The 13,671-nt window shown below is 39.2% G+C and overlaps 1 protein-coding gene across 2 annotated transcripts in view; it reads right to left on the bottom strand.

Annotated features, from left to right (window-relative positions):
* The window catches only part of Ppp2r3a (protein phosphatase 2 regulatory subunit B''alpha), an 89,044-nt gene that overhangs the window by 60,604 nt on the left and 14,769 nt on the right, over positions 1–13,671 (bottom strand). Inside the window, exons 1-2 of one of the 2 annotated variants that reach the window (XM_051140637.1) lie at positions 12,494–12,964; positions 7,200–7,466 (exon numbers count right to left, since the gene is read on the bottom strand). In XM_051140637.1, the coding sequence (XP_050996594.1) occupies positions 7,200–7,466; positions 12,494–12,625 (399 nt within the window). In that variant the 5' untranslated portion in view covers positions 12,626–12,964. Of the gene's footprint in view, positions 1–7,199; positions 7,467–12,493; positions 12,965–13,671 lie in introns of those variants that run through there. The other variant, XM_051140636.1, reaches the window with a different exon arrangement.

A 13,671-nucleotide genomic window follows, 5' to 3' on the forward strand; every position in this document is an offset into this window, starting at 1 on the left:
AGCCCTCTAGTTTCACTGTCCATCTTTGCACTGCAGAGGGAAGGCTCTCCTCTGGAGGAACACTAGATGTGTAGCTACCTTAGGTTTAGGGGAGTTACTCCTGGCATGAAACTCTGCACAGAAGATCCTCACAGAAGATTCCTAGTTGGACTTTATCTATCCTGGGAAATCCCAAGACAGTTGCTAGTTCACAGTAGAGACAAAGATGAGGTAAAAACAGAGCAGACTACTGCCTCTGGGAACAATGAAGTTTATTCATAAGCAGAATAGAACTGAGGGTTTCCTGAAATGAGTCTGGTGGGTCTAGAAAGGGAACGGCTTCTTGAATAGTCTTCCTATGTTGGGAAGGTTCCCTCTGACTGAGTGTGACACACACTGACCAGTGAGTAAGGACAGTGGCATAACTCGCCAGCCTGATCAGTAGAATCAATCCTGCCAATAAATTCAGTGATGGATGTTGCAGACTAGAGCTTCTGACATCCAGAGTTTAAGACTGCGTAAGCAGAGGTTGAAAGCTTCTACTAAGGTCAAGAAAACAAAACAGTATTGCTTGGCAACCCTGCGATTTCTGTTGATTACAGAAACTATGATTGCTAAAACAAAGCTTACAATTAAGAAGCTTTGGGTAGGTGAACTGTCAAATCCACCTTCCCCAACCCAGTCCCTCTTTTCATACATAGTGAATTTTGAGGAAATGTTCCTAGGTAGCCTTAGTGATAGGCTCTTGGCTGGGAAAGATAAAAGAGTCATCTTTATTTTGGCTGTGGGGGAGCCACAGACACAAAGCACAGAGAGAACTGCAAGTTTTCCTAGTTAGGGTTAATTGTTAACCTGACACAGCCTAGAGTCCTGTGAGAAGAAAGCCTTGATCAAAGAACTGCTCAGATCTGACTGGCCAGTGGAGGGACTGTCTTGATTATTAGTTGATGAAGGAGGGCCCAGCCTACTGTGGGTGGCATCATCCTTAGGCAAATGACCCTGAATTATATAAGGAAGCTGGGTGAGTATTAACCACACAGTGAGCCAGCAAGTAGCAGTCTTCACGGTTCTTGCCTCTAGGTATTTGTCTTGAATTCCTGCCCTGAACAGTCTCAATGAAAGATTGCGACTTGAAAATGTAAGCCAAATAAACTCTTTCTTCCCCAAGTTGTTTCTGATTAGAGCATTTTATTATAGCAACAAGGGGAAAGAAAGCCACAGTAGAAGTGGATTGCCAAAAAATTTGAAACTCTAACCACTTGAATCAATCAAGAATTTTTCAGAATTAGAAGAGATCAAGAATTTTCAAGCTCAGTATCAGGAGAGCCACTGACTTCAGCTGCAAGCCTTCCAGAAGCTGTGTACTTACCACCTTTTGTAGCGCGACTTCTACTAAACAACTTCCATTCCCTTGGGTTGAGATCTTTCTCCCAAACCTACTACTGTCATTCTGCTAGTGAAATATACCAATAAGATGCTTCCTAATGACATAGTGCTGGCCCATAGATCAGTGTATCACTCAGCCACCATCAGAGAAGCTTTGGCAGTAGATGAGAATTGGCACTAGTGGACAAGGTGCAGACAGTGAGAGACTTTGGAGCACTCAGTTCTAAATCAGATGTCCTTATCAAAGCCCTCCTCTCCAGCTGGAGAGATAGATAGCTTAGAGGTTAAGGGCATTCTCTGCTCTTCCAAAGGTTCTGAGTTCAATTCCTAGTTACCACATGGTGGTTCACAGCCATCTATGATGAGATCTGGTGCCCTCTTCTGGTGTGTAGGTATACATGCAAGCAAAACACTGTATACATAATAAATAAATAAATAAATTTTCAAAGCCCTCCTCTCAAGACTCAAGGATCTGTGCAGAGGAGGGAGCAGAAGGTTTTAAGAGCTAGAAGTAATGGATGACTTCAAGGAACCAGGGCCTTCAGATACAGCAGCACTGATGCTCATATGAACTCACAGAGGCTGTGGCAGCACACCACACAAGACCTGCACATGTTCAAGCCAGATGAGGTCCCAGCACTGAGAGGGGCAAGTAGACACAGGGTCCCACCCTTAACCAAGAAAGCATTTGCAATTGATACCCACTGGCAAAGATAAAATCAGTTTTCTCCAATGTCACTGGGCATATTAACCACACTCTAGGAGTAGTTGGCCAACACAATGAACTCCGTTGTTTTTGGGGTAAACAAATGAACTCCGTTGTTTTTGAGGTAAACTTTTTGTTACCTTTTGGCATTTTGTCTTATTGATCTTTTAGTTATTTGTTTTTGATTTTTTGGTGTGTGTGTGTGTGTGTGTGTGTGTGTGTGTGTGTGTGTGTGTGTGTGTGTGTGTGTTTATTTGAGCCAGAGAGAGAGCACATAAAGTTGGGGTTGGTATCTGAGAGGAGTTGGAGGATGAAAAAACATGATTAAAAATATTGCATGAAAAAGAATTTTAAATACCCCCCAGAGTAGGAAAAATAGAAAAAAAAATAGTAGCTGAAAATAATGAGGCAGAAAGGAAAAGTCCTTTCTGCAAGTGAAGGGAGAAAAATAATCTTTTCTCTCTCTCTGACTGCTGTTAAAGTGCAGGTATGTCAGTTCATAAGGAGTATTATAAGTCAGCAAGACATTAATACATGAACTCATTATGATTCAAAGGCAAAACCACAAAGATAAAATATAATAATGAAAATGCTTTGGACTAGAGTAGAAAAGGTCATTGTACCTGAAGACCCAAGTGTTAGGCAGCATAAGGGTGTCAGGCCCGACCAGACACCATGCAAGGACAAAGAATGGAAAAGGGAATAACGGCCAGGTCTGTGGACCTGCACCGTGACCACTTTAAAGAGACACATGGCTACAGTTACTGAAAGTAAATGAATTAGGGTAAAAGGAGCCAGAAGGCCAGCAAGAACCTGGAAAGTAAGTGATATAAATCTGAAAGCACCTAATGGGATTTTTAGTAACACAAGAAAGAATAAACTAGTGTGAATATTTTTTTAAGTAAAAAAATGGGTGACAAGTGATACAGAAAAAACACTTAGAAAACAGCTTTAAAAGAAGCAAAAGAATATGGTAATTAAAGAGTAAAGAAAACTTGACTAACACCTATAATTTGACTTAAGAATGGCCCAACAACAGTAAGACTATAAAGCAAAGTTGTTCTGATATTCACAGGAGATTATTTAATATCTGCCATGTTCTTTCAATATTTTAAAGTGTTTTCAAGGGTATCATTTCATTGGGTGTTCACATGAATTCTCATTCATAAGAGCGTAGATATCTTTAATTTTTTTTTTATTCTACTTTGTAGAAGATGAAACTGAAGTACAAAGGTGCTCCCCATAAGGCACAAGGCACACCTCTGGATGGTGCTATGCCTCCCAGGAGAGAGGAGCTGGAGGGCTTTGCGTACCCAAATGAGAGTTTTATTCTTTTCTGCAGTTTTATGTTAGAGGCTCTGTCAGTATCTGACAGACACTTTTCTTTCTGTTGCTCAGTTTCTATGTCTACACTATCCTGTTAGGTTTATTTTCTATTTATTTTTTTTTTCTCTATCACAACTTGAAGGTGTGTAAAGTAAATTATAACGTACATACTAAAACTTTAACCAGACATTAATGGATGTTAAGTTCTCTGTGGCTGTGTGAGGTCTAAGATGAATGAACAGGCCAAACTACACCAACAGCTGCTGATTTCATAAACAAGGTTTTCTATACACTTAAAAAACTGACTCTAGTCTTTACAGCTACACTTAAGCACCACTAAGTGTGGGTTACAAACATAAGCTGGTTCCCCAAACATTTTTATAAACTGCAAGAATACACAAACATTCATTTACTGCTCTCACAATCTCCTCCCTTCCTGTTCCTTAATGGCAGCCTCTCTTCTCCCTTTCCTACATTAAGCTGGTGTAAGAGGATGGGCAGTAAATGCTAAAGACACAGCTGACTGCCTCATGGCAAAAAAAAAGACACTTTGTAAAGAATGTTGATAATAATCACAATTTAGTTAAGTGCTAAGAAGTAGGACCCAAATAAAAGCTAGGTTAAATAAAATTAGGTAGCTGGAAGATACAAACAAATTTTTAAAATAAGTGGTTTTAAGAACAAAGACCCAGGGCTGTAGAGCTGGCTAAGGAACATACTGTTCCTGCAGTTCCCAGCACCCACATCAGGTGACTCACAACCACCTGTAACTCCAGCTCTGATGGATTGATGCCCTCCCTCTTCTAGCCTCTGTGGACACACACGGACACACACACACACACTATTAAGGAATACAGAGCAAATTTTAATATAAGTAGCTGATATGGTGTCAAAACTAAAACACATTTAAGTAGTTAGGCCTATAGAGGTCCTAACACCCGCCCCCCCCAAAAAGGCAAAACAATGAACATAATCTAACTTTCACTTTTGAGACAGAGTTTTGCTCTGTAACTCACACTGGGCTTGAACTCAAGACTGGATCACAGGCATGTGCTATCATGCTAGCTCAAAAGTAACTTTTGAGGGCTGGAGAGATTGCTCAGTGGTTAAGAGCCCTGTCTGCTCTTCCAAAGGTCCTGAGTTCAATTCCCAGCAACCATATGGTGGCTCACAACCACCTATACTGAGATATGGTGCCCTCTACTGGCGTACAAGCTAACATGCAGGCAGAACACTATATAAATAATAAATAAATATAATCTTTTTTAAAAAAGTAACTTTTGAACTAAATATATATGTACACCTTCATTTCAGTACATCTCGCTATCTAAGCTCCAGTTAATGTCTTACAGCAGTTAACGCAAAGATTTGGCTTCTAAGAATGGAAATTTGGGCTATCATCAAATTAACCTAGTGATTTATGTGTAAAATGGCTATTATGCCATTTGATTAATAGCATAAACAATAAATAGTTACTAATGCTTAGTAAAAGAAAACAGCCTTGTTTTTAAAACTTCTCCACAGTGCTGGCTTCAATATAGGCATCTGTCCATGCTACCACATAAGGGCGGATAGTACATCATATAACTGGTGAAGCCCTTCCTTTGGTTCCCAACACCACAGGACCTTTCTTTCCCTGCCTTCACTCTACTCCGCTTACCTGTCCTTTGATATTATGGGGTCAGTAGGCATTGCTTTACTTCCCTCTCATGAGTCAGTAGAGAGTTAGCAGGAGACTTGTCTGTGGAGCAGGACAAGGCTGTGAGGAACAGGGTGAATAGGTTCCTCAGTCAAGGGGCTGGTAATATTCAGAGGAGGAGGATTATTTCAGGAACCTTTATTCAAGACAGAAAAGGCTGCAGGCGTGTGGCTATGAGGTACTCATCGCTGGGATGACCAGGGCCATGACCAGGGCAACTCACAGAGAAGTTTATTTAGGCTTATGGTTCCAGAAGAATAAGAGTCCATGATTACAGAGTGGAGGTGTGGTGGCTAGGGGAGCAAACTGACAGTGTTAATCTTGAACCTCAAGCAGAGAGAGTGAACTAGAAATGATGGAAGGGTTTATACTCTCAAAGCTCACCTCCAATGACATATTTCCTCCTGAACCTTCCGAACACCTTCATGAGTTGGGGACTAAGGATTCAAATGCTCAGGACTATAGGAAACATTTCATTCAAATCACCACAGAGCTCTCTAGACACGAGGCCCCCAGCTCCATATCTGGAACAGTTTCTTCTCATTTGCTCATTTGAAGCATTCCAAGAAAACTATCATAAATTGTTTCATAAATTGTAAGCTGTCAACAGCTGATAAAAAAAGTTCTGAGAGGTTCTAGTAAACTTAATTATGAAGACGTGTGTGTGTGTGTGTGTGTGTGTGTGTGTGTTTTACAAACCAGTCCTGTTTATTTGACTGTAATCTAGCTAACCCAGATGACTCTCTTACCCCAAAGCTATTCCTGCTTTGCACTGTCCTGTCTTTCTATCTATAGCCAGTGTAGATCAGTGCTTTCCTTCTCCAATGTCTATTTAAAAAAAAAGGTTCTTAGCTTTAATCTGGTAGACATTTTCCAGCTGCTTCGAACCTATCTGGTGGTAGTTTCTGGAACCTATCTCAGGACCTGATCATCTTTTTTTTTCTGGTTAGTATCTGTAATGCTTCAAAACCCTTTCTTTATAGATTTTTCTGGTTTCTGAAGTTTTGGTTTGCAGATTTTACTTATGCTTGCTCAATTTTGTATTTTATATTCAGTTCTGTAGCTTCAGCATAGTTAGGGGAGTTACCAACTTCAGTCTATCTTCTAGCACAGTAGCTATCTCTCAGGGAGTTGGGTAAGGAAACTTAGTACCCCAAAAAGAGACCCTTTAGTGTAGATGGCTATTTATCCAGAGTTGGCTTATTTGGCTTATGATCATTGATATAATGCACATAGAAACTGCACCATATAGAAGTTAGAGGAATTGTTCTTTACCTGAGCTCCTCCTATGACTTCTAGTAAGTTCTTGGGGGATTAATTTCTTCAAGGTAAACAATGCAGACAAGTCAATTCTTAGTTCTGGAGTATAGATTTTGTTAGAAACATCTAAGAACCATCAAATAAGTTCTAACATGGGGAGAGGGTGAAGAAAGAATAACAAAAAACTTTTGTGATCCATTGAATAGCAACAAAAAAGCTCAGTAGGGTAAGTTAGGGAAGAGGGTGGGACAAGCTTAGAAAGTGCACTTTTGCAAATAGGGTGAGAGAGAGGTCTTTGGTAGATATTGGGGAAGTTGGTAGGAGTGGGAATCCATCACAAAGGAGAAGTAGGGAGTGTAATATGTCCACAGCTGTGAGCAGGCAAGAGAGCTAGGCACATGCAGCAAACAGGAATTGGGCATTTAGAGTATCTTTGGGGCCTGACCGGGGAGGCACTGAAATACAAAGAGAAGTTAGTACTTTATCTTAAAGAATAAAATTTTAAAATAAAAAAAATGATTCCTTCCAAGTGGAAGTGCACATGAGGTCTCAGGCATTCCTTGATTTCCTACTTGCTTCATTGTGGCTCTCAGGCCATTATAATCTTTAGCCTCTTAACTACAGCCTGGAAACATGGCTAAATTCCAAGGCCAATCTAATCTGCAAGTCGGGTTCAAGGTCAGCCCTGATTACAAAAGAGTACTATGAGGAAGGACCACTGCTGGAGATGTCGTAGGATCAAATACTTTCCATCATAAGAAGATCAAAACCAAACCTGTGCTTAAAGCCAGAGCAAAGAGGCGCTGAAGAGGGATAATGCTGGCACTGCAGTAGTTATATTACCTTTGCAATTTTCCCCATTTCATAAATATCTGCTTTCTGATCTTCAATATCCATGAAAGCAGTTTCGATTCTGCTTAGGATTTGTTCATGGTTACTGCAGGTGTCTGGGAGTCCTTCAGGAAAGTAGAACTGTGGAATGTTTATGGACAACGGTGTATTCACAACATCGTTCTCACAAGGAACAGAGGAGACAGGCTGGGGACTGCTTGGGAGGGTGGCTGCAGGTGGAAGTGGCGTCGCAGGTTTCTTTTCTGGTTTATTTTGAATCTGGAAGAAAAATTTGAATATCAGATACAAAAACTCTAAACAGTATATATTTCCCAACAGCAGTAAGAAGTTGTGTGCAAACATATAAAACTTCAACCAGAGATAGCAGCAATCAAGGGCTCACTGTAGAGTAGTCTAGAGGGTAGTAAACATGTTTCTAGGGAATGTTTTCCATATTAAATAAATTAACATATTATTTGTCAGTACTTGTTCACAAAATTTATGGTTTAAAAATCCTGCAGTAATTTTCCCATCTATCAGTTGGCAAGTATTTCAGGACAATCAAAGAGCAATATCAGTTAGCTAGAACAGTATCAGCTGATATAAATTCTTCTCTCTGAGACAGGGTTTCTTTGTATTCCTTGGCTGTCCTGGACTCACTTTGTAAACCAGGCTGGCCTTGAACTCACAGAGATCTGGCTGCCTCTGCCTCTTGGGTGCTGGGATTACAAGGCCTGTGGCTGCTGATAAAAGATCTTAAAGTGTATTCCCTTTGTTGTTGTCAGAAAAACTAAGTAAAATAAAATTCTGGTTTACCGTTGAATTGTTTCACACATACATCAAACAGGCCAATAAACAAACAAACGCAACTTCATAGAAAAAAAATAAGAAAAAAAAAATGCCCCTCTTATCTTTGGCCATTTAAAACCATGTCATAAACCGACTGCTTGTAGTACAGCTGGGTACAGACACAGACAGTTACTTAGGAACCATGCAAGGGTGGCTTTGGAATAGCCAGTGGAGTGAAGATACATTCTTCATCTCTTGGAACTTTACTAGTTAGGTTCTTTCTGAAGACTGTTCTTGGTCTTTTTGCGAATTTGATAACAAGTTTAAAATATATATATATATATATTATATATTATATATATCTAAGCTGGGCGTGGTGGCACATGCCTGTAATCCCAGTCCTCAGGGAGGCAGAGGCAGGAGTATCTCTTTGAATTCGAGGCTAGTTTGGTCTTCAAAGACAGTCCAGGACATTCTGTCTTGAACCCCGTCCCCCCAAATATATATGTCTGTATTGGTGATATAGTGATGACCATATCTGCTTTCTAAAATATATACACTTATATACACTTAGGGAGGGGACAGGGGAATGTAGCTCACTGCATAGCGCGCTTAACTACCATTCACAAAGTAGTGTGTTCAATACCCAGTAGTAAACAAAACCAGGTGTGGTAATGCAAGCTTGTAGTTCCAGCCCTTGGAAGGTAGGAGGATCAGGAGCTAAGGGTCATCCTTTGCTATATAGCAAGTTGGAGGCCAGATTGGGCTTCAGGAGACTTATTCTTAACAAAGAAAATATAGCTGGGTGGCACATGTCTTTAATCCCAACACTCAGGAGGCAGAGGCAGGCAGATTATCTGTGAGTTGGAGACCAGTGTGGACTACAGAGCGAGTTCCAGGACAGCCAAGGCTTCACAGAGAATCCCTGTCTTGAAGAAGAAAAAAACAAAAAAACAAAGAAAATATACATATTTGGGATATGGGATATTTTAATTTTCTCTTCTAGTTTGACTTCATCAAAGTAGAATTACTACCAGCACTTGACAAGCATTTTTAAAAACTTCTGGCTGGTTTGTTTGCCACTTCCCCTAAAACAGCAGGCTGTTTTCCTTAAGATAAAAGTTTAACTCATTTTTTAGGTATGCTCTAGTAGGCAAGAACCATGGTCACTAGTTTCATCATAACCAGTCTTAAAAGTTAATTATTAATTTAGTTTGTATCCTTCCCTTTCCCCCACAGTGTCTGTTGCAGTGCGTTTCCTAAGACGGGAAAGGGGGCGTGGAGGGCGGCAGAGAGCTTGATACTCCTCAGGATGGAGAAGACGGTCAGGGAGGTATACCAGCATTCAGATAGGAGTTTATTTTACTTCTTCCTTCTTTTATTGAGATAGAGTCTCAAATGTAGCCTAGGCTAGCCTTGACCTCTCACCATATAGTCAAGTCTCAGTAGCGTCCTGCCTCCATCGGCCACGTGTTGGGATTACAGCAGTATGCTATCATGGCCAGTTTTTTTTTTTTTTTTTTTAGATTTATTTTATTTTATTTGGTTTCTTGAGACAGGGTTTCTCCCTGTAACAGCTCTGGCTGTCCTGGACTCACTTTGTGGAACAGATCGGCCTTCAACTCATAGAGATCTGCCTGCCTCTGCCTCTTGAGTGCTGGAATTTTAAGTGTATGCCACCATGCCCGGCTAAGATTTATTTTTAATGTGTATGAGTGTTTGCCTGTGTGTGTGTCTGTGACATACACATGTTTGGTGCTGTGCAGGTTAGAGGAGGGCTTCAGATCCATGGGGACTGGCGTTAGAGATGGTGATGAGCTGCCATGTGGCTGCTAGGAGTCTAACTCGTGTCCTCTCTAGGAGCAGCAAGTGTTCTTAACTGCTGAGCCATCTCACCAGCCCCATATGCCCAGCCACTTAGGAGCTTCTTTTTATTTAATTTAATTTTATTTTATGCCAATGAAGACTAAGTTCAAGTCAGAGATTCCTAGCAGGAAAAAAAAAAAAAAAAAAAAAAGATTTCATGAAGTTTTTGCAGGGTTCTAAATTAACAAGGGTCATCAGCAGCACTGCAATGTATTAGACAGTAGGAAAGACAGTCACTGAATAGTTAGGTTCTGTGGGGGAGAGGTATGCAAGAAGTCTCACCCAGTCCTGGTGGATGGTAGGCAGGCTCTTTGCCACTGAGCTAACTCCCAGACCTACGCTGTTGTTGTTGTTTTTTAATTTACTGTGAACACAAAGTATTATTCAAATGTTCTTTCTTTTTAAAATCACCCTGCTCTTCCTGATGCTTGAACAGTGATCCCATATAGTTACAGTCAAAGGAGGAACAGCAGAGAAGAAAATGAGGCCAAGAAACATAACAAACACAACAGCAAACAGTGCCTGCTTCCTAGACCTTACGAGAGTTACCCAAACCTTTAGAATTTCAGTAATAAACAAAGACCACAATCCCCATTCTCTGGAAGAGTGTAGGAATTAAGGGAATAATAGAATGCAACATAGATAAAATGTTCCAAACACTGCTGAGCACAGATTTGTCCTTGTGAAAGGCAGTGAGTGACAAAGCCAAACAGTGGGGCTCTCAGAAGATTATAAACAATGCAGAATTTGGCACAGTCCTTTAGATTCAATAATAAATAATCATGTCCACTTGTAAAGCAACCCAAAGTTTATAAACCTCTCTTGATTTAGCAAAGTGATCATCTAGTCTAAATAAACATCTCCTTGCCTTAATGCTAAATCTGCAAGTATCATTACACAGTCGTATGAGTCAGCAGCACTGGAAAGTATTCTTAAAATTCTGAAACAGGGCAGATCTTCAGAGGTGCTACCTAGATCTTATGTATTAGTGTGGTGTCTATTTTACTTTTTTGTGCAGAAAGAGGCTTGTGAAACTATAAGTATACAATCATCAAAATTCTGTTTCTTGAAAATGTTTCCAATAGTATGATATCCAGGAAGTTAGGTTTAATTTCAGGGCAACTGTGGCATTAGAACTAAGACCACTGGTGCTAGTGGGTACTGACACACGCTAAGGTCTAGAACAAGACCTTCAATGTTAACTGTGCATCTGTACTGACAAACACAGCATTCAGAACAAATACTGGCTGCCAAAGCTAACTGAATGGGCAAACATTTGATGACATACTATTCTGTTGTGTGTATAAGTCTTAATACAAAACAACTGACTAATAAGAATGCATTTATTAATTCATTGGATAATAAAGAAAATGTAAAAAGGATGCATTTATTCTAAACTTTCAGCTCTATTAATTTACTTGCAATTGTGTTACTAGAAGACATAATTTAAACTTTAAAGTAGTATACTAAAATTGACTTCATAAACATAGATTAAAAAATTGTAATTTTTGCCTGATTTGCTGGCAGGTTTGACATATTTTCATTTTAAATAAAGCTGGTTTGGTCCAATATAGGACTAGAAAAAAAAGAGTAAGTCGGAAAAAGTATCTCAATTCCTTCAGCTTTTCAGCATTATTACACTACTTAGTCATTCTGAACAGTCACTGATAGTGTCACTGTAATATTTCCAATATTTGACCATTTTGATGCACAGAAAAAAAAAAATCACATACCCCATCCCAAATTCAAAGTTTTTCTGGGTCAGAATAACTAAAATTATGACTCCTTTCTGGAATTTGGATGGCTAGCATTTGTATAGTCTTTGATTTGTATTGTACTCTGTGTTAGGCAACTTGTGTGGCAAGAGAGACACTGGCCCTAGGATTTTAAGCAATGAAGTGGACTCCGCAGTCACTGCAGCAGCAACCAGGATCAGCTTGCTAGAGAAGGCATTTGTTTAAAATTTAGACTGCCATGCGTCATTACACATCCACAGTGTGTCGGAGACACACACAGTTGTCTCTATATCAAAATACCTCAGGGAGCTGTCAAGATGATAAAGTGGATAAAGGCACTTGCCACACAAGCCTGGTTGGTGACCAGTTTGGTCCCCAGGGCCTATATAAAGGTGGAAGAAAGAACTGACTTCATAAAGTTGTTCTCTAATGTCTATATGTGTATTCTGGTATGTGTGCTCACATACATTATGCACACATACTAATAAATGAAGAAAAAATTCTGCTTTTATAAATATTATCAGGATCCATATTCTTTTAGACAGACATTCATATAGCTATATCTTAATAAAATCTACTGATTTAAATTTACAAATAAGGAGTTTTCTACAGGAATTATAGTTTTCTAGTATTCTTGCTAAATACTTGGCAAGTTTATTTATTGTCTGCAAAACAGGATTCCCTCCATACAGGATAAAAACGTTAGCACTGTACTCCAGGCCCAGAGTTCTATTTTTAAACCCCCTGGAATCCCTCTGTAAATAGCTTTCTGCAAATAGCTGAACAGAGAACACAGATTAATTCCTTGACCTAATATCAAGATACAAGTGAGTAATAAAATTATTTGTGTGTTAGTTTACTGGGTAGTTTTATTAGTAATTAAAATATTTTAAAAGAAACACCCAAGTTTCAAACCTGTGTCTGCTGAAATGACTTCAGCCGCTTCTTAAACCGTGATGGGAGAACAAAGTCACAGCCCCTTGCTAGAAAAGCTAATTCTCCCCTTAAATCCGGGTCCCTTCGCAAAGATGTTTCCTTGATCATCATCTTTGGAAAGTGAATGTTTACTTTCCAAGCCGTCAAGTCACTTCTGAAGACAGTGTCAGTCTTGTCAGTAGAAAGATACTTTTTCTTCTTATCTCTCAAACAAATTACATTTAATCATTGTGTTCTCTCAGCCTCCTGGGACCACAATCCATGCTTGTCCGGACATGCAGCTGGTTCCCGAATACAGCCTGTGACTCCCAATATCTGCTCATAATATTCCAGTTAGAAACACAGCCTGCAAAAGGGCCTATTGCTTCCTGTAGGTAGCGTTATGTGAAATTGACCTGTACATGTTGAGAATGCAGAGCCTTCTGGGAAAAGAAGGCACCCGCTACTCCAAGCACCACAATTAGAAACATTACAGTTGGACCTAAAAATAGCACCTTCTCAGATAATGCTAACCTCTGACACTCAGAACAAAGTGCCATCATGCTCTATCCTCAGAGCAGGGTGGAAAAATATATGTGGAGCACTTTTGTCTTTTGTTACTTGCTTACACAAAACAAAAGAAATTAACCTTCAAATTTGAAATTATTTCAAGATTAGTTGTTTATTATCTGAAGGGGAAGCAATTATTCATTCCATACCCCTAAATCTCACCACCCAAAATATGACAGAAATGGTCATTCTCAACTGATAATTTACAAAAATATTTGTTGGTTTTAAAAGCAGACTATTCTAACCATTAAACATAATTTTGGAAGTGATTTGGATGTAGTTTGAAAATTTAATATCAAAAGTGTTTTTAAGAAAGTGGAACAACCTAACATCCTAACAGAGAAACATCTGAATGAATGAAACATGAATGAAATTTTTACCAAACAAGGGTACAAGAGATGGTCAAAAAGAATAACAGCACATTTTGAGCTTATAAGACTTTTTCTTTTGAGAAACTTTAGAGAAATAAAAATATTTCATTATTTTACCATATATTAAATATTGCCCTTATTTTAATATTTATAAGTAAATTATCAAAATGTTCTCTCATGTATATTTATATTTTGCTATTCATTTTTAATTAATCTCACCAATCAGGACTTATTTTT

The sequence above is a fragment of the Acomys russatus genome, chromosome 32 (genome assembly GCF_903995435.1).
Source record: "Acomys russatus chromosome 32, mAcoRus1.1, whole genome shotgun sequence".
In the NCBI taxonomy this organism is placed as follows: domain Eukaryota; kingdom Metazoa; phylum Chordata; class Mammalia; order Rodentia; family Muridae; genus Acomys; species Acomys russatus.